The sequence below is a fragment of the Lytechinus pictus genome, chromosome 1, assembly GCF_037042905.1.
Source record: "Lytechinus pictus isolate F3 Inbred chromosome 1, Lp3.0, whole genome shotgun sequence".
Lineage (NCBI taxonomy): Eukaryota > Metazoa > Echinodermata > Echinoidea > Temnopleuroida > Toxopneustidae > Lytechinus > Lytechinus pictus.
Window position 1 is genome coordinate 43111134 of NC_087245.1, and position 22800 is coordinate 43133933.

Here is a 22800-nt window from a genome sequence, read left to right on the forward strand (position 1 = left end):
CTGTTTGGCGAAGCAGATTATAACATAACGTTCGACTGATATTTTATCAACACATTTTTAATTAACCATTTAACTTCCCTCTTTATAGGTTTACTCTTAATGTGAACATTCGAGTTATATTCTTTGCCTACCATCTCTCTGTGCATTTTAATAACCAAATATATTTGGAAAAGGGGTGTTTACCAGGCTAACATGAAGGTCCTCACTTGTGTAAGAACGACATATTCTCATTAAAATACATGCTGTGAGTTTCAAAGGGGCACATTTTGTTTAAAAATGGCATATTTACATTAACAAAATTGATAATGGCTCTCAAGGGGGTGGGGCGCACGGGCCGGATCCCCCCCCCCCCCCCGGATTCACTACATAACTGTACCCTCAAGGTGCAGAATATAGACCCACTGACTTCTTTCAGTAGATGTCACAAAATAGACCACAATACTTTTGAGAGCCTAACTATTGTTCAAAATAAATACGGCGCCTAAATTGGATTGTATTGTGTTACTCCGGCAGGATCCGCACCAGCATGCACTTCATCCTTGTTGATCTAGTATGCCAAATACCTCGGTCGCGTTTATTCTAAGGCGAGTCGAAAACAGTCGTTTTAACAGTTTTCGTACCAGCTAAATATAGGAGGTTTGAATAAAATGAATAAAACGGCTGTTTTCGACTCGCCGTATGGCCGCCGTAGAGCAAATGTGACCGAGGTATTACCATTTCCTTTACGTTTATTGATTTTTTGTGCATATTTAAATATGCGAGCTATACAGAATGCAGCTATATACGATTAAGAGGTGAAGTACAAAGTTGGAAGGAAACTAGACCAACAAGGCTTTCGTATTACTAACTTTACGTCGGTAAAATATGTTTACCTTAGACACTGGGAATCTAATTTGCAATATTTTGACACACACACACATTGAAGATTAATTCAGATATTTGATAGGAAGAAGAAATCGACGGCAATATACACGTATTGTACAAGTCAAACGTGAATGTTAAAAAAGACTAGGCTTAGAAAAGATTTAAAAACTGGAAAGATGTAGAACTGGAAAAATGAAAGAGGGGATCACCATGCATAAAATCATGGTACTTGTGAAGGCCTGAGCCCCAGACCCCCTTCGGTTCTGTGGCTCCTGGATGGTAATCAAGAACACTAGGTCACACAGTACTCGACATCACAGGGGAAATTTATGTAAGAGAATAAAGACGGATCCCAGGTAAAAAGATAATATAGGTTTTCCTGTCCAATATCATGTCGGAGTCACTTAAATGTGTTAATTTGCATTTTAATGCACGCAATATTTTTCATCGGTCATTCAAAGTTTAGAATAAGATTCATTAGAAGACGCTATAATTTCTCTATAAACACTAAACTTAATTCATGGTCAAGACTACCTCAATTTTGATAATTTCAATATTTGATTTTTAAGTGCTTTTGATTTCGTTCGAAGGTAAAGATGTTTGTAACGGTCCTACAAAGTAACGAAAGTTCTTTTTGTTCTGAATTTCGGGCAATGAAACTCAAGAATAATGCATTTAAGCTACAATGACCGATATGACTGCTTGAACATCAGTGGCGTACCTAGGATTTTCCACAGGGGGGGGGGGGGCAAAATCGGCCGGCCAAAAAGTTGACAAGCAAAAAAAATAATTAAAATAAATAAATAAATTTTAAAAAAAGGTCTTCAATAAAAAATGTTAGGTTTTCGTAACAAAAAAAAATGGACAAGCAAAAAAAAAAAAAAAAGGGTCTTCAAGCTCGTCAGGGGGGGGGGGGGGGGAGCAAAAAAGGTCTTTTAAGCTCATCAGGGGGGCATGTATATATCTTTAGTATGGGTTGTGGCTCATCAGGGGGGGGGCAGAGTGCCCCTCCCCCCGTAAGTACGCTAGTGTTGAACATCCAATTTAATTTTTAAAGTTCAAATTAATGATACTTTATTCGTTTGTTTTGCACGGCATCTGTATTATGTGTGAATATATAAGTTTCTAACATAACTTAATGTTTAAACATATGTATAATAAGAGTAAAATTGTTGTGCACTGTAGCTAAATTAGATATAGGCCTATGTTTAGCTAAAATATGAATTTCAACGATGCCCTTAGTTTTCTTTTTTTCCCCATAAAAAACGCTTGCATTTTATGCGTTTATTATTTTTTGTCACAGTAGCGTTTCAATGTAGAAATTTAAATGCCATCATTTTGGGACCCATGTATGATTTATATTGGATCTTTTGCGAAGGGTTTTGCATTTCGTTTACAAAGATGTTAAGGACAATTCCATATTTTTCCTTTTCACCCGACAATGCTGACTGTGTGGGCTCAGTGTGATGAAAAAAATCTTACCCGCGCCTGAATACTTACTTTTAGAAAGTCAATATCTTAACGGTATATTCTTCAAAATAAAACAACATGCTCGTGCTAAAGGGCTAAAGCTTTATTTTTCTATTAAAGAAATGAAATCTAAATCTAATTGAACTTTGTCATATGCTGAAACCCGAAACGGAAAATTATCAAAATAAATTGTGAAAGCGTATCTTTGGAAGATATATACCCCACTGGACTAGGCACACCGATACAAGGACACAATTACGATATTCAGATCAGTGAATAGAGATCGGGTATTGAATAGTTTGCCTAAAATGCCGATATCGTGGACATAGAGGGCGCTCATGCAAAAACATTTTATCGGAGAGCCAACCGGGGGGCGTCAAAAGAAAAGATAAAAGCGCACGCTTCCGTTTTCTACGGAAGCTTAGACGTGCCCCCAGAAGACAAGATGAGAAGACGAGAAAAAGAGTCAAGATGACAAGAAGACGAGGAAAGAAGACAAGAATACGAGATCCTCAATCTTGTCAAGTCGACTTATTTAGGATGAGAAGGCGAGATGACAAGATCCATTATCTCGACATGTCGACTTATTTTGGATGAGAAGATGAGAAGACAAGATCCATTATCTCGACATGTCGACTTATTTAGGATGAGAAGGCGAGATGACAAGATCCATTTTCTCGTCATGTCGACTTATTTAGGATGAAAAGATGAGAATGCGAGATCCATTTTCTCGTCATGTCGACTTATTTAGGATGAGAAGGCGAGATGACAAGATTCATTATCTCGACATGTAGACTTATTTAGGATGAGAAGATGAGAAGACAAGATCATCAATCTCGTCAAGTCGACTTCGTCAGGACGAGAAGATAAGAAGACAAGATCCTCAATCTCGTCAAGTCGACTTATTTAGGATGAGAAGACAAGAAGACAAGATCCTCAATATCGTCAAGTCGACTTAACTAGGACAAGAAGAGAAGAAGGCGAGATCCAGGATCTCGTCAAGTCGATTTATTTAGAACGAGAAGTTAAGAAGACAAGATACAGAATCTCGTCAAGTCTACTTCGTCAGGATGAGAAGATGGGAATACGAGATCCATTTTCTCGTCATGTCGACTTATTTAGGATGAAAAGATGATAATACGAGATCCATTTTCTCGTCATGTCGACTTCGTCAAGACGAGAAGACAAGAAGACAAGATCCAGGATCTCGTCAAGTCGACTTCGTCAGGATGAGAAGATGAGAAGACAAGATCCTCAATCTCGTCAAGTCGACTTTGTCAGGACGAGAAGATAATAAGACATCTCGTCAAGTCAGCTTGTTGGTGACTAGAATACAAGATGACGAGTTGGTAAAACTCGGCAAGTCAACATGTTTGTGAAAAGACGAAAAGATTAGTCGAGTTGTAGAGAATGGGTGTACCGGTACGTACGTACCGTACCATGTGCTCATACCGCGTATACCATGTATAGGATCATCGATCGTCAGTGCAGCTAGCTCGCAAGCTCAACTCAAGTCTTTGGCGCGTGTTTTGGATAAATTGGAAACAAGCAGAAGATAAATTAAAACAATGTAAGTGTATTTTCAAATGTTTAATTAAATTTTACTCATAATTACCGTACATATTCTTTGTTCCTATTGTCAGTGTCTTTATTACCAGGGGCCGAAATTTATGCACTAGCGGAGTTGAGATCTTACTTAGATATCAAGTTAACGTTAGGCCTATATAGGGCCTAGACTAGAATTGATAGGCTTAACGTTAGCCTAACTTGATATCTAAGTTAGATTTCAACTAACCCAGGGAGCTACGCGGGCCGGAGCTCCCTGGGATAGATCTCAACTAAAATTAGGGCCTAAAGTTAGTCATTAGTTTAGGCCTGCACTGTTACTAGACCTACTTACCGTACCTAGTTTAGCACATACCGTACGGTAAACAAGGTCTAACTTTTACTTTTAGTCCTAAAGTTATTCTAACGTTAGCCTAACGTTAGCTATATCTAACTTTTTCAAATTTTGCATAGAATACGTAAGACTAAGACATGGAATAGCCTAAATAATGTAGTTGTCACTGCCCCAAGTGTGCACAATTTTGAAGCTGCCCTGGATAGATGCTGGAAAAATGAGCCAATAATATATGACTACGAAAGCCCTGTTCCCGGAAGTGAGCCAGCCATCTTGAGGAGGAAAAACCTAACATTTAGAACTGAATACAGAGGCATAACATGCCTACAATTACATTCAGAAACTTCCCTAGGTATTAAGGCTAGGTAGATCTACGGTACGCTGCATAACTCTAAGTTAAGTCTATAGAATATGTTTAACGTTAGACCTAACCCAGGGAGCTAGCTCCCGCCCGCGCGACGGCTGCGCGGGTGGGAAAAAGGAAACAATGTTAATACTTAATAATTATGATAATATTAATATTAATAATAATAATTACAATATGAATAACAATGATAACAGTAATAAGAATGATAACAACACTCAAGCATGAATAGTTTTCCAACTTTTTGGTGTCATCTGAAAGTTGACTTCATTGGCTTTCCATATATGTAGGTATATTCCCCCAAAGTGACATATCTTTTGTCTGGTAGCCCTTTCAAAAGTGTATAGTTTATTTTGAGACGCACTGTATAAAGATATAAGAATGAGTTTCTCAATCAGGAGGAAATCCAACATCATGACACTATTGACTCCTTAATCAGGTTTCATATAAAAGGCGCAACTTCAAAATGCCAAATTATCTAATATTACTTCCCATATCAATTACATTTTAAATTTTTGTTTGTTGTACTCTAATTATCTAAATCAACTTTCAGTTAGACTTCCATTTATTAAAAGATTGGTCACCCATAGCAATTTTCTGAATGAGGCATGTATATATGTTGGGTCTTTCGTGGCATGCCTCCTATAAATAATTGTTCATGTTTAACATTTTTTTAAAAAGGTCATCAGAAGATGAACAGCCACAGGAGCTACCAGGACAGTCTGAGGGAGATGCTAGGAAAAACAAGGGGGAAAACTATGATGTCCTGTTCAGATACAAAGGGAGAGCTCGAGAGGCAAGTGCTCCATATGGCACCAATCGTGATGAGCTGTTAGACATAGGAATACGGGTAAATTTGAATTTATTATTACAAAGGCTTATGTAATGGTATATATTGCAATTTAATTTCTTTGCCATAAATTGAAAATTAAAATTCCATGCTAGATTGTAGCCTATAGATAGAGATATCATGTTTTTTCTGATAAAAAAATGCATTTATAGTGCATATCCTCATTCAAGCAGTGTTGTGTAGTGAAAGGGGGGATGTTATAGTTTGTGCATGGTTCATGTTGATGCTTTGCAAAGTTCATGAATTCATACTCATTTATCCCACAATTAAGTCAGAAAATAAATTTTTCATAACCTCCATGAAATTAAAATAATTTGAAATTTAAAGAAAAAATAGAGAGGGAAATCTGAAAACATGGATTTTTGTTTAACTAGGGTGAAAATGCTTTCCCATAATATATGCACCAATTCAGTTTTAAAAGAAATAAAATGAAGTCAGAGGAGCAAGGTGTAATTAAGCTTTATGTGGTATTCACAGACCCCCCCCCCCCCCGCCAACCAAAAGAATACAATTTGTAGCTTTATATTTGTTAACATGATCTGTCATCCATGTAGCTATTTTCAGATATTCCAAGTTCAAGCGCAGATTGTCACCTTCTGTATTATGCAGAAAAGTGGAGTGAGTGGATTGATCTACCAGACAGATTTACCCTTGAGTCTGCACTAAAAGTGAAGATGGAACCAATAGGTAAGCTAAAATGCTATATGAAAGATGAATGCAACTCTGATAAAATGATATATGGCAGGTTGATTAATGTGTAGTTTTCTGTGTTTCATTCATCCTTGTTTGAGCCCCATACATCTCATATACATGTATGTAAGCTGCTAAAATTGAAATATTCTCTCTCCATGATGTCCTGGGAAGTTACCAAATGACACCTGCATATTTGTAACTCGATCAGCCCTATGTAGAAGTGCTGTTATAGGAAAAAAAAAATCCTTCCCAGCATCCACAATATATTTGTATGAGCTGCTATTTTCAGGACAAGTCCCCCACCTTGACTTGACTTCACTTGCCTTTATGCTCTACCTGCCTCACTGAAAATTTTCCATCCAATATTAATTTTTCCCTGTAAAATATAAATGAAGCCCTTTTTACAGTTTACTCAAGTTGAGATGAAATTCAAGTTCTTCCATACTGATTGACAGTTTGACAACCCATTATTGACTTTATGGCTTCATGCCATACTATACCATTTCTTCTTGGCATATTTGCATAATTATTTACTTGTGGCAACATTGCATGCTTATTTGTTTTAAGAAGAGAGAGAAAAGAGGGGGGTAGGAAACATGGTGAGAGGTATAAAGAACTTAAAGAACTACAGTATATGGCCTATAAACTTATTCTTCCTTTACTTTTATTTTCATACTTTACCATTTATTTTGCAGCCCTCAAGCAACCTCCCCCCATAGATCCGCTAAGGGGGAAGGGGGGGGGGGGTCAAGTTTCAAGTTTATTATTGCCCTCTTCAAAAAGGCGCTACCTGATAATTTTGAGTCACCCTGTAGTCACCCCTACAAATACTTTTCTATATGGTTCTAAGCTGGTGCTTTTATCCTGTTGTCCTCGTTGGCTTGTTTTGGGTATAGTCTGCCTTATGAGCTAAGTTTCTGTACAGTCTGTCTAATAGGCTGTTTTGGTCTACCCTTGGTGTCAGGGACCTAAATTACATATTTTCTGTCTTGTGGGTCATTTTTTTGTGTGATGTTGAACTTGTGGACCTTTATTAGATATTGCCATCTTGTGGGGCAACTATAAATATTACAACGAGATCTGCTTTTAATGAAAGAGGCTCAAGAGACCGACAGCCCAATATATGGGCATTAGTAAATAAAGGTCCATGAGGCCGACGTCACAGAAAATGTATATTCACAAGGCAGACACTATCCAAAACAGCCCCACGAAGGCGACAGCAATATACAGAAACATATTTGTTCAGGGTATCTCAGAATTGTCAGATATATAGCAGGGGGAGATGAACCCTATGTTTTCACCTACTTCAAATTATAAAATATGGAATAATTTATGATTTAATATGATTACATATATAGATTCAGAAGAAAAGACAAAGGAGCCCAACATGACTAAGAAGAGAAACCTCTTGGAGAAGATAAGGGAAGCCAGCAGGAAGAGACCTTGCACCAAGAAAATGCCAGAAAATGCAATGGTAAGATTGTTTTTCTTGAACCAAAAGAAAACATATGGTAGTACTATTTTCCTTTATTATGAATTTTCATTTCTGTTACTTTTATTCCTTTTCTTTATTTGTATTTAATTTTTATTAGCAGTATTTACCAAGTAGAAAATAACAAATCTTTTTACAGATCTTCTGTTACAAGTGTAAGAGTTGAATTTTGCCTTATTTAATATAATTGTTTATTTCACACTTTGCTTTCCATACTTCTCTTCACTACCATTTCTATGCCTCTTTCACAAACCTGTTTCTCTCATTCCTTAGTTTCTTCATCACATCATTCCATTGCCATTCCAACTCCATACAGCTTCACATGTTTATATTGCCATTTTCCCATTTACATTCAGAACATTCTTCTTCATTCATATCATCTTACCTCATCCTCATTGATTCACTTTTCACCCTTGGTTCTTCCACTTTTCTGGGTTCTCCCATTCTCTGTTTCTCTATTGGTTGAATTTATCATGTGACATTATTTTTGAATATATTTGAATGTATTATTTGTGAAGGCAATGCCCAGTGAGGTCTGCATTTCAGACCAATAAAGCAGAGCACTACTAGACTTCATTTTGGTCAACATCTTTAATTTTTTAGTTTAGTTCAATATAATATGAGTTTGCTTGTTTCTGACTGATTTGTGAGGTAGACATGTTAGAACACTTGGGTACACTACACAAGAACATTGTAAAATATTGTATTTTGTAACAATAAGACATTATCCACACACTTCACGGTTTGAACCAGCTTTTATTATGTAAGTTTTAGTACTTATTTAATGGCAGTATAAAGTGCAAGCAGAATTAACTCCATTTTCATGTTTTCATTGAGGGTAAATGGGTAGAGGCTTTGTGAGAACAAATTGAATGTTAAGAGATGGCACATTATTACAATATTGTGAGAACCATTGTTAAAAAACACACACAAATCTTGGGCTGGCTTATATTGGAAAGAGAAGGTGACAAGATCAGATTGGTCAAAAATATTCCAAGGTCAAATGTCTACAGACATTCAGTGAATGTCATATTACAAGGTACAATCCATGAGACCGACACCCTCCAGTCTGACGGCCTACGAGTCCGACGGCCCATGAGACCGACAATAAGTCAAAGAGGCCAACGAGATAGACTTCAAACAAAATAGGTCCATGAGACCGACAGCTAAAAAATATAACCCACAAGAAAATACACAATTTAGGCTTATGACACTCGATACACGAAAAAAGCCAACAAGACCAATTAATAGCACAGAAAGTGAGCTATCCAAAATAAGCCTATACAGGGATGATATAGAAAAGTGTTAATGTATAGGGTATCTCAGAATTGTCAGGTATAGCAGGGGGAGGGGGATTCTTATATAGTGTGCATAAAATATTATGATTTTGTCAATGATATTGTGTGTGATATTTTACAGGTCAAACTAAACATAGGATGGAAAGACTATGATGAAAAAAGCAGATCTTATTGTAGTGTGGCCGAGTGTTCTAACATGTCTACTTCACAAATCAGTCAGAAACAAGCAAACTCATATTATATTGAACTAAACTAAAAAATAAAGATGTTGACCAAAATGAAGTCTAGTAGTGCTCTGATTTATTGATCTGCAATGCAGACCTCACTAGGCATTGCCTTCACAAATAATACATTCAAATATATTAAAAAATAATGTCACATGATAAATTCAACCAATAGAGAAACAGAGAATGGGAGAACCCAGAAAAGTGGAGGAACCAAGGGTGAAAGGTGAACCAATGAGGATGAGGTAAGATGATATGAATGAAGAAGAATGTTCTGAATGTAAATGAGAAAATAACAATAGAAACATGTGAAGCTGTATGGAGTTGGAATGGCAATGGAATGATGTGATGAAGAAACTAAGGAATGAGAGAAACAGGTGTGTGACAGAGGCATAGAAATGGTAGTGAAGAGAAGTATGGAAAGCAAAGTGTGAAATAAACAATTATATTAAATAAGGCAAAATTCAACTCTTACATTATCATCAAGTAAAATCTGCACAAGGTGGTGGCTTGGTTGCCGTCAAAATACAGAAAAATGCTTCCTATGATGACATCATACAGGTCAGCGTAGCTCAATTTTTCCCGAATGGATCATCAAGTAAAGGATCACAAGCAAGGAACATGCTCTTCACGCTTCGCAATTTTCAAGGACATGAGGTGTCGGAAGCAATCTGTTTGAAAGATCTATATGAGTTGTATGGGTGCAAAACAAGAATATATCTGTTCAGCAGATATGATGACACTGAAAGGGTTTGTTTTATATCAATTTTTTTTGTTCCAATTGTTAAAAGTATGATGGTGTTAACATTAAGATTTTGCTGTTGCTGTTATGTTCTCATCTCACCAAAACTCTTTCTCTACAGATGTATGAAGCAAATAAAGTATGCATATTTTCATTCTCTTTCCCATACGTAGGAATGAAAAAAGCTCTTATTATGAATTTAAGAGAAAAATTTATCTGGTTATGTTTGCTAAAATTCGTATTCTGATATCCTACTTGGTTGGTGTCTGGGGCATTATGTTTTGTCCAAGCATTCTTACATGTATGCCGACATATATGGGCGGATCCAGTATTCTCCAATGGGGGGGGGGGGGGGGAACAAATTTTCATCCAAATTTCCCTCGATCACCTATGTGAAGAGGAGGGGGGTATAATAAGCCTAAAGACAGTGAGTTTTAAAGCTAATTGAAAATATTTGTAGTAATTAAACACTGATTTCATGAGAAAGTCTGTAAAACCAAGGTTAATATATTGACACGTCATCCTCGATCTGGATCAGGTACAGTAACATAAACTGAACTTTGTGAAATCATGAAATCTAAGCTGAAAAATTATCACACTGAAGATCACGAACACAAATCGTTACCACAACTGGCATTTATTCTAAAGAACTGTTTATTTTCATTTATTTATTGATATACAGTGCGTCCCAGAATAAACAAAACCTATATTTATCGATGATTTATCATAACTTGATCACAAATACAATCAACAAATGACCTACCATTTTAAAGCTTAGAATCTCCTCTTTCATCTGAAATTATACTTAGTTTATTTTTCATTCACGCATGAGTGAGCAAAAACAATTTGAAAAAGGGATACCAAAAAGTCACTTGGTGGGCCGTATCTGGGTTTTCAAAAGAAAACCACATTTATAAAAAGTTCAATATCTGCTCTTTAATTTGATACCTCAATTACAGAAAATGGTCAAGAAATAACAAAGTTCTGGTTATTTGAAATAAGGCTTGTATTTCAATAATTTCATAAAATGAAGAGGTTTTACAGGCAAGCGTACAAACTCACTTGACACTCCGTTTTGTTGACGATCAACCATGCATTAAGTCTTTTGTTACCGTGCGATAGCTTCTGTGGGAAACCTGTGAAAACACGTTTATTTAATGAAATTATGGAAAAACAAGCATTGTTTCGAGGGATCATAACTTTTCTACTTCTTGACCATTTTCTGTGATTAAGGTATCAATTAAAAGAGCAGATATTGAACTTTTTAGTCATGGGATTTTCTTTTTGAAATTCAGATACCCCCTGCCAAATGAGTTTTTGGCATCCTTTCTTCGAATTTTTTGCTCACTCATGCGTGAATGAGGAAAAATCTAAGTAATACCAGATGAAGGAGGAGATTCTAAGCTTTACATTGGTAGGTCATTTGTCTATTTTATTTATGATTAAGTTATGATAAATCATCGCTAAATCTCGGTTTATTTTTTTCTGGGATGCACTGTATATCAACCTGAAAATATTGCATTTCAGTGCTTTTCAAGCTATGCTTTAATATTAGGAAGATATTTATCTAAACAAAGAATTTAAGCATGAAGGACTAGCTGGGTTTTTTTTAAATATAATATTTAAAACGTGCATTTCCATTAAATATGTGAGCACGATATTCGAGCAGATTTTTTTTCTGTTATATCAACCTGAAAATAGCTAGTGCATTTTAAATGTGTTTTGTGCTATTCTCAAGAAACAACAGGATAATTATCACACTAACAATGCAAGCACAAAGCACAAGCTGAAATTTTGTTATGGCCTCAGCTATCAACTTGAAAACAGTACATTTAAAAAAAAAATTGTGATATGCTTACAAAGAAGATAATTATCTCACCAAACAATGCAGCTGAATTTTTTGGATAATTAACCTTGAAACAGTACATTTAACTCTGTTTTGTGCTATGCTCATAACAAGAACACTGATCTGAATACGCAAATAATGTGAGGGCAAAGTGTGATATAATTTGTATTCTATGTTATTGACCGCAAAGATTTTAAGTGCTATGTGCTCAAAAGAGGATGATCTCACAAAGAGATAAGTAAAGCGCAAGCTGAAATATTGACTTAAAACTTTCTAATTATTTTTTTGGGGGGTTATTTGTAATCATAATCAGGATTGGCCTACATATATCATTAAACAAAATAATCCAAGCGCTGAGTGAAAGCTGAAATCACAGGTGTAGACATGCATTTCTTTTGTTGGTAGGGGGATGAACTATTCATGTGCATGGGACAGCTCTGCCCCTTTGACCCCTTGGCAGGGGGCAGGATCCGCCACAGACATATACCGGTAGCTAATCATTGCCATATCTCACTCCATAATTGTTAGCTAATATCAATCATTTAATATCATTTTCTTGATGTTTTAATGAACAGGAGAATACAGTCTTTGCTGTGGACGATGACTCTGATTCAAGCAATCTACCTGATCCAGCATTGACAGGTATGACAGGTGCAGACTATTGGAGTGTTGCAAGAAATTTGCAATTGATCGCAAGCAAATAATCAATCATAAATCAAGAAATTAGATTTAAATGTTTAATTGATTGCTGGTCTGCTTCAGGTACCAAAAAAATACATTGATTTGCAATAGTTAAAATTTATCTATCACTTCACTTGCAAACTTGCCCCTGTAATCAAATTGGCAATTGATTGCAAATATTTTATTGCAACACCCCCTATGTTGATATCATACATAATTATAACAATTTCTTATTGACAAGTTGAAAGTTATCAAACTGTGTGGGAGTTAACTTAGATTGGGACCACAGGCATAGACATGCACTCATTTCTTTTGTAAGGGGGGGGGGGGGCGGGGGTTGAAGTGCTCATCATCAGTAGAGCAGGACGCAATTCTTTTGTTAGTGGGGGGTATATGCGCTACGCCACAGTGATTGGCCGGACGGGAAGTTTTGGCAAATTAATGAATTATGAGATTTTTGGACAGTATGACTCATTAGTTTTGTATATGATATGCCATGAAAGGTGCACTTGCCAATTTATGGCACGATTGCCATAAATGTCAGTGGCAGAGGTCGTGTGTGTGTGTGTGTCGGGGGGTTGAATCAGCCCGGCCCCTCCAGTTAGGTGTCAAAATAGCCTAGTTTTTTAGGGATGAGATTATTTTTGGAGATAGTGATACAAACAAAATATGTCATGTTTATAAAACTTTTTTTATAAATATGAATTGCCATAGTGAATAAATATGATAGTGAATAAGGTGGTTTATATGCACTTCTGGACTAATAGTGGTTGGCCCACTAGCTGCTCTGATCATCTAATATCACAAGGGCTAAACCCATATGGTCTGCTAACAGTTTTGTCTAACTTCGATGTGGTCTAAGTCTCACTTGGTCTGATGACTGTCTATCTAGCTAAATGGTCTAATTGCCTCTTCGTCTAATTCCCAAACTAATATTTGGTATATTTCCAGTCAATTATACAAGAATCAACCATTTGGACATATGGCGAAGTGGACTTTACATGAAATGGTAAATAGGCAAAGTTACATTAGACCTATACACACTGGTTGTAGACGAAATGGAATTAAACCAAGTGGGATGAGGCTAAACGTTCATTGGTCAAATTGGTTTTGATTAATTGGAAATTTATTAAAGTATCTGTGTCAGTGTTATGAAAATCCAAAACAAGGAGTAATAAAACTGAAAAAGATTGACTGTACGATAGAGCAAACCTCTGAGGACAAATGTTATTGCAGTATAGTTATGTTTGTTTGATTTTTATCTCCAAGATATTATGTCTGCAACAACTGCTGTCATGAAAAGTGAATCCACACCTTTCCAGCTACCATCCACACCTTTCCAGCTACCGTCCACTTTTGGTCAGCCATTACTGTCAACTCCCAGCCATCCACTACCGTCCACTTCCGGCCATCCACTACCGTCCACTTCTGGCCATCCATTGCCGTCCACTTCTGGCCATCCACTACCATCCACTTCTGGCCATCCACTACCATCCACTTCTAGCCATCCATTGCTGGGCCATCCAACCTTGTCCACTTCCCAACTACCATCAGTTGATACCACAGTTGCATCAGGATTTGTAAATGCTGGAACGCCTACGGTATGTATTCTCTACAGTAATTGGGAAAATGCAACTCACTACATAAACATTGTACTGAATACTCAGGTACAGGAGTTGTATGGGGTGCGAATTACTGAGGACAAAACTAGATCAATTTCCAAAATATTTTATCTACACTGAAAATTTTGTTCTTTTTCTTCTTTCTTTTTTTTTTTTGGGGGGGGGTATTTCCTGAACAATCTGCTTTGAAGATTCCTACAAATAAATTCTGATCCTAAGTTAAGCGAGGCAACATTTTTTAAACAAAAAATGAGAATATCAATGAAAATAGATTGGATTTTCACTTTTATAAAATAGATGATGCATGTAGTTAATGAATCAATGGCCAAGAAATCAATCTTGAATTTATTATAGATTTCTAAATTGGCATTACGTAGCCATTTTAAAGAAATGTCTCTAGTATATGGTGTAAAAATTAAGACCTGAAAAAATTGCGCTTAAAATTCATCATGTAGTGCATAAAAAAAGACTTGAACTGAGTTTAACCCATAAACTGCTAGGATTTCTTTGTATTTAACACCAACTATTGAGCCCTTTTTGGAGTATTGTGTATACTGATCATACAATGGTCATTCAAAATATTGTAAAAAATCTGATCTTGAATATTTTATCTTTTTGTCATGTAATATTTTTCTAAAGTGCATTTAAAAAAAAACTGTAAACTTTTGAAATGGCTGCCAACTAAAAAATATATCACTACGGGAGAAAAGGCTCATACACTGAAAGCCAATAACCTCGTCTTTCGAATGACACCAAACATGTGGGAAAATATTCATGCTTGAGTGAGCACTGCCCATCTTGAAGGTTATGAAAATTAGGCTGGGAAGCTTTTCAGATTTTCATTTTTTTAGAAGCAAGTCTTTTGGAACTAATTGCAAAGTGAAGGGTGTTATGATGAACTATGTATCAATCATGATCATTTTGGTATCTTGAAAATTTTTCATTGGTTATTAAATTCCAATTTGATGCATGAGTCAACATGAATTGCAATTGTTAGTGTAGCATTTTAACTTTATCTTGTGGACTTTATCTCAGCAGTGTGTTCATGGGAGAATGTAGGGGGTGAGATAGGACTTAAATGAATGAAATAAAGTGATGGGATAAGTGTCAACAGAACATTTAGCCCCCTCCATTCTCCCCTTCTGAGAGACTGATTGCTATTATTACAAATGAAGTCCACAACACACTGTTTTTGTCTCACCTGCATAGCAGAGTGAGACTATAGACGCCGCTTTTCTAACGTCGGCGGCGTCAACACCAAATCTTAACCAAACGTTAAGTTTTTGAAATGACAGCATAACTTAAAACGTATATAGATCTAGTTCATGAAACTTAATCATAAGATTAATGAAGTATTATTGAACATCCTGTCTGAGTTTCATGTCACATGACCAAGGTCAAAGGTCATTTAGAGTCAATGAACTTAGACCATGTTGGGGGAATCAACACCAAAACCTTAACCCAAGGTTAAGTTTTTGAAATGTCATCATAACTTAGAAAATATATAGACCTAGATCATGAAACTTTGACATAAGAGTAATCAAGTATCACTGAACATGTGCAAGTTTCAGGTCACATGATCAAGGTAAAAGGTCATGTAAGGTCAACAAACATTGGCCACGTTTGGGGTATTTGTTGAATTACCATCATATCTTTATAAGTGTATTGGTCTAGTTCATAAAACTTGGACATAAGAGTAATCAAGTATCACTGAACATCTTGTGTGGGTTACAGTAGTTTTCAAAGTAAGCACTAATGCTATATTGAATTGCATGATGCAGGTGAGACTGCCAGAGCAATTCCACTTGTTTTAATAACAAATTCTCAAAACTAGGGCATCAACTTTCTTTAATCAACAATTTATCAGTAAATCAACTATTCAATCTTTTGATCTGTTCAATCAAACATTTACCTACCATTCAGCTAGTTCAATAAATAATTTCATAAATCAATAATAATCAGTCAATTTCTTGTTAATTATTTAATTTGAAAACTGACCCATCAATCATTGGTCACTTAATTGGCAGTTAAATTTTGAATAACATCCAGGAAGTGAGAAAAAGAACACACTGCTGAGATCCACTGCTAAGCCCGGGGGGGGGGGCACTTACATTGACGAGTGGATACCATGCGCGACCAAAAAAACACGTAAAAAGGATGTCCTTTTCACGATAGGGCACGTTACATACGTAACGTGATAAGGGTGTCAAAAACACAAAAATAATGAAAAAAGTGTGTCTATTTCGCGAGGAAAATTACGTGTTTAGGGTTGAATTTGCGGGAATGATAAAACAAAATTAAAATGTTTTATAAAGGATGTCCATTTCGCCCCAACACTTCGTGTTTAGAGGGCGATTTGCGCGAGGTGTAGAAGGTGGGGTCGTACTAAACCAAATAAGGTAAAGCCAACGACCGAAGAACCCGTAACAATAAAACATTCCTGTACTTGTTTAGGGGTTCATTTCAGGGAATGTTTGCCAAGAGTATCGTTTTGTTTCCAATACTTGTTAAGGGTAGGGTTTCACACGTCAATACTTGTTAAGGGGTGCATTTTCAGAATATGGAAAATATGTGTTTAGGGTGCTTTTCGAGACCCCTTGGTCGCGCATGGTATCCACTCGTGAATGGAAGTGGCCCCCCCCCCCCCGGGGTGCTAATTCCAGGTATGGTGTCACATCCTGCTTTCCGTAATTTTCAATGAGGGAAGCTCGCGCTTTGTTTCCTCTCTTTCTCGACATCTCCGCTCGCTTGATTTATTATTAGTTTTCCTAAATTTGCCCCCCCCCCCCTCTGGGATATTTAGAACATGACCCTGTAATATTTTAAATGTTCAAAGGTAAACTAATACCAGTATTTTAATCATTTGGTAACTGAGGCAATTACCACTCACAAACCAACAGGCGACAGCCTTGGTGCCTGCGTTGTTGCCTGTCATAGCCTCTAAGATCGCCCTAGTGAGATGTCCGTATTTCAGATCAACCCATTTCAACCTATGACAAGAGAAGTCAAGTTGTTTGGCGTGGGTAGGCGTAGGCTATTACATGGACATAGGCTATTCTCTGTGTGGTCATAGGTGGGTGTTGTAGCCTAGCATAGATATATTCTTAGAGAGTCTATAATCTCCGCTTTTGAGGCGATCTACGATTCTAACATTCGCCAGTTGTCGCCACAACGATCACCCTTTGTGGAACAAGGCTTTAAGTTAACCTGAGCCAAAGTCTCAAAGTGATATTGCTATCCTTTCTCTATCCATTTTTCGTAGATTGCAAATTTTTAACATTTTCATATTCTTCTGCTCCTCATAACAGGTATCAATGAGAACATCTTCATCTGCATGTACAATATGCTGCGACCGACCCAAAACAGCGTTCCTGGTTCCGTGCGGACACACAATGTGCATGACCTGTGCAACCCACTTTGAGTCAAATGATCTTGATTGTCCCTTTTGTAAGGTGAATCCCAGTGCAGTGGGAACACTTTTTGGCTAGAGAATGAGCTCTTATAGAGTGACCTCCTATGTAGTTTCATTTGCAAGTCATGTTAATGTTGGGAAACATCTATTATTATGTTTTACTCAATCACACAAATAAGAAAATATATGTCGCAAAGTTTTTAATTGACCTTTTGAGACCCAAAATGAAGGTCAAAGGTCAGACTTCATTATGCATAAACATAATTTTGTTCAAATTGTGTCATTTGGGATTAACTTGTAGGTAATTTCATAACCAGCAAAAAGTAGGTCTATTGTCATATTGGCAGGAGTATTTGTTCACTTCTTGACTAATGGCAGTGTGAAAATCAGAGTGAATCGTTGAGTCATGCATGAGTGAGCATGCTACAAAATGAACACATTTCAAAAGTCACAAGATTAAGGTAATTGATATTGTGTACTGAGATTGTGTCAAATTGATCATTTTCAGCCCTGAAAGAATATTCCACGCTTGTTGATAGTCCATGCCCTGTCTAACATATTCCATATCTGATGTTTCATGTTCGATACAGTACAAGTGAATACAAGCCTCATTAAAGTAGTGAAATTGCCTCAGTGTGTTGAGAAACATTACCATAAGCCTATATATATTCTCAATACTGATCTTGAGCCAATATCACTACCGGTACTTTAATGAGGTTTGAGTTGCGGGTAACACTTCAACTTTCACTTGTATTCATTCAAACATGAAAAATTTGATACAATTTGTTAGGCAAGGTGTCCATGGATCATCAGCGATCGTGTAATATTCATTTAGAGCTGAAAATAATCAATTTGACACTTTCTCAGTACACACTATCAATTCTCTTAATCTTGTGACTTTTGAAATGTGTTAATTTTGTCTTTAATGTGTGCTCACTCATGCATGACTCAACGGTTCAATATGATTTTCACACAGCAGTTAGACAAGAAGTGAACAAACTTTCCTGTCAAGTTGTTTTGCTCAAAACCCTTTCATTAAAAAGTTACACTACTTCGACGTATGAGGTAATTTCTCTTGGTAAAAATTACACCAAGATAAAGGGGACTGAGACTAAGGGATCCAAATGTGGTTGTCCATCCGTGATGCTAAATAGTCTATTAGCTTTGCACCCATAGGTCCGATTTCAACGAAACTTGGATGGAGTCCACCACGCGTTCATACATGGTCAGAGGTCACATGCTGGGGTCAAAGGTCATGTTATAGCACCAAATTATTTCACTCGCACTATGATTGTGCTTGGCTTATGGAGTAGTTTAATTTATTAAAAACACTAAATATGTCATGTAAAATCAATTTCAGCTTTCGTCATTTCCCCGTTGTGTAGATGCAGAGGTATTTTTTAATACAGATTATATAACAACAAACAATGTAAGCATGCAATTGTTTTATTTGATTTTGATTATTTTTATATGGACACTCGTCATAGAGAAATTTATTAATTGCAGTGATGATATGACTATAGTAAACTATTTATAGGGAACAACGGACTTGCAATTACAAGAATTCAGATTGTTTTCTACTGAAAGTTTGATAATGTGGTAAGCAACGGATGATTTGGCTCGCACTTTGGTTATGCTATGATTTTGTAGTAGTTGTTTACTTGCAACAATTTGCTAAAATACTAAATGTGTCAAGTTTTTTAAAGTTATGTTACAAGCTGACGGCCCTTGGTCCATTCTATTTGTTGATGAAAACAATTTCCAGTTATGCAGATGCATGGAGAAGGTTTTTTATGCATTTGGCATAAATGATAATCATGACTTAAAATATGTTTCCACCAGTATGTAATGTTTAAGCAAACCTGATTTTCCTCACACTAAGCTCGAAGATTTATTTTGAAGCACTGATTTTAATCAACAAGACATATCTTATCGTTGCATTGTTAAATATTTTGTGTTAGAACTTTTTGTTAAACTGTTAAGTCTCTTGCCCCCTTGTTGTCATTAACAAGTAAAACAATAATACGTTTTTTTTTTGTGTGTGTTTGTAGAAAAATATTAAGTTTTCTGAAAAATTGTATGTTTGGTGTTGTAGAAGTGTTTGATGTATCTGAACCAAAGGTGATAACCTTTTGACAATAAGGTTTTTTTCCCTGGGGGCCTGTAGAGCCCACAAATGTAGTAATGACCATATAGTAACACCCTTCCCACAAATGTAGTAATACTCCTTTTGTGGGAGGCACTTTTTGTCTCACCTGCATAGCAGAGTGAGACTATAGGCGCCGCTTTTCCGACGGCGGCGGCGGCGGCGGCGTCAACACCAAATCTTAACCTGAGGTTAAGTTTTTGAAATGACAGCATAACTTAGAAAGTATATGGACCTAGTTAATGAAACTTGGCCATAAGGTTAGTCAAGTATTACTGAACATCCTGCCTGAGTTTCATGTCACATGACCATGGTCAATGGTCATTTAGGGTCAATGAACTTAGACCATGTTGGGGGAATCAACATCAAAATCTTAACCTAAGGTTAAGTTTTTGAAATGTCATCATAACTTAGAAAATATATGGACCTAGTTCATGAAACTTATACATAAGGTGAATCAAGTATCACTGAACATCCTGCATGAGTTTCACGTCACATGACCAAGGTCAATGGTCATTTAGGGTCAATGAACTTTGGCCGAATTGGGGGTATCTGTAGATTTACCATCATAACTTTAAAAGTTGATGGATCTTTCTCTTGAAACTTGGACATAAGAGTAATCAAGTATCACTGAACATCCTGTGCGAGTTTCAGGTTACATGATCAAGGTCAAAGGTCATGTAAGGTCAATGAACTTTGGCCACGTTGGGGGTATTTGTTGAATTACCATCATATCTCTATAAATGTATGGGTCTAGCTCATAAAACGTGGAAATAAGAGTAACCAAGTATCACTTAACATCTTGTGCGAGTTATAGTGCTGCTATATGCTGCTATATTGAATCGCGTGATGCAGGTGAGACGGCCAGAGGCATTCATCTTGTTTATATATTTTACTACATTTGTGTGAAAAGTTGTACTACATTTGTTTTGATACATTTCTGGGAAGAGGTGTAATACATTTTGTAATACTCTCTCATTGGCATGTTTGCAGTAGTTTGTAAAGCACATAGAGATTCTTTTAGCTAGCTGCACTATATAAATTTAACGTTATTCTTATTATTGTTAACAATGGTGTGTTATAGTTTTCTTTTTTATAGTTGTGTTATAGTTTTTCTTTTTTAACGTCTTTGCATATTTTTGTTCATATACAGTACAGAATATATGTGAAACATCTGTGTATTTTTTATACTCCGAAAGGGGTCGACAGAAATTTTCAAATAAAAGTTCATAAGTACTGCCATTCATCAAATGATTTAAAAGCAAGCCATTGTAATTTTATATATCTATACATTTCTTAGTCATAGGTGGAGAATTCTGTAGTTTACAAATGAACTAAAAACATGTCCCTATCTGTTCTAGGACAATTACACCCCGGACAATTACCCCCGGACAACTACACCAGGACAATTATCCCCGAGCACAATTACCCCCAGAAAATCCCCCTTCTCTCCAGTATAAATGTTACAATTAAACGGGACCCATTGTATAAGTTTTTGTCGGTGGCACAGGTTTTCAAAATATTTTCTACTTTCTAATTACGTTAAAGGGGAATCCAGCCTTGGCCATAAAATGTTGTGTTGGGAAGGAGAAAAATAAATTGAACAGAATGGTGAAAGTTTGAAAGAAATCGGACAAGCAATAAAAAAGTAATAGCTGCTTTAAAATTGAGATCACTAATAGTATGTAGATTTCAAATTGGCAACTGAGTAAGTAAATTATGACAAGTGGCAAGGACAACTTTCCCATAGGCCATGTACTTTATTATCAGGGATTTATGGTTTTCTCCTAAGTACCCATTCCCCTGGGGCAGTAATCTAAATATAACCCAGGTAGTATATTGTTTAATGTCCTCATGAAAGAAAAATATAATTTGAAAGAAAACTTTTGGGAAAAATGATATTTTAGCATAATATGTATTGGAGTACATGGAAGAGTAGTCCTTGCCATACATTACTATGACATCCCATATGCGACCAATTTGAAGTCTCCACGAATATAGTGATTACCAATATTTACAACTTTTAAAAATTCATAACTTTCTTGTTATTTGTCTAATACTGTTCAAACTTTCACCTATCAATAGTTGTCTGATTTGTCTGTTTCTTATAAAAACAAGTTTCTAGTTTGGTTGGATTCCCCTTTAATAACTTTTTCTTTCTCTTTTATATTGCTCTTAATTTCTCCTGTTCTCTCAATTTTTTTCCCGGGGTAGGCGAAAAGGGGGGCGCCAAAAGGGGAAGGAAAGAGAGGAAACAAAAAGGGAAAGAAAAAAAGAAGGAAAGAAGAAGAGAAAGGGGAAGAAAGAGAGAAAAAAAGAGGGAAGGGGGAGAAAGCAAAGGGGGGAAAAAGAAGGGGAAAGAGAAAAGAAAGAAAAAAGGGGGAAAGGAAGAGAGAGAGGGAGTATAAGGGCAGGGGCGCAAATTCGAAGTTCGACTTCAAATGGGGCGCCAATTTGATGTTTGATCGGGGCGCCAAATTGATGCTCGACCTGGGGGGCGGCGCCAAATAGACCTGTAAGGAGGGGGCGCCAAATTGACCTTAAACTTAGGGGGCGCCGAATTTATGTTTAACCTGGTATGTCAAACTCATGTTTCACAGGCGGGGGGGGGGGGGCAATTTGACCTTTAACTCGGGGAGGGGGCGCAAAATTGAATGATTGATTCAATGATATCCCGTTTATGAATTAAAATGGAGAATTGAAATGCTTTTTTTCCAGATCAGTAGATCTAAATAATTTCAGTTCGCAATTCGCGCTCGCATATTAGTTCAATGATACTGCGTTTATAAATTCAATTGGAGCTTGAATTACCCCTTTTATGATATCAGAATATCAAAAGTTTTCAGCTCGCGCTTCGCGCTGGCATTATTAGTTCAATGATAAACTGTTTCTGAATTCAAAATGGAACTAGAAAATCCTGACATTTAAGGATCATAATAAAAACAAAGACACATAAGAATAACATCACGAGTGGATACCATGCGCGACCATGGCGTCTCGAAAAGCACCCTAAACCAGGGCCGGAGCCAGAAGCATTTTGTTGGGGGGTGTACCAGCTAAATTTGCAAACTAAATTTGGCGTGACAGCGCCAACGTGAGCACAGGGAGAGTCTGATGGGGGATGTGCCCCCCCCCCCAATAAACACATGCTAAAATAAACATTTTGGATCAAAATAGAAAAGCTAGTGTGCCGTAT

The 22800-nt window shown here is 36.6% G+C and overlaps 1 protein-coding gene across 1 annotated transcript in view; it reads left to right on the top strand.

The window, feature by feature from the left end:
• Positions 1–17467, top strand: part of LOC135155510 (uncharacterized) — a 44136-nt gene extending 26669 nt beyond the window's left edge. The window contains exons 10-14 of the mRNA XM_064104781.1: positions 5280–5448; positions 6003–6135; positions 7500–7615; positions 12319–12385; positions 17355–17467. Of these exons, the coding sequence (XP_063960851.1) occupies positions 5280–5448; positions 6003–6135; positions 7500–7615; positions 12319–12385; positions 17355–17467 (598 nt within the window). The remainder of the gene's footprint in view (positions 1–5279; positions 5449–6002; positions 6136–7499; positions 7616–12318; positions 12386–17354) is intronic.
• The last annotated feature ends 5333 nt before the right edge of the window (positions 17468–22800 follow it).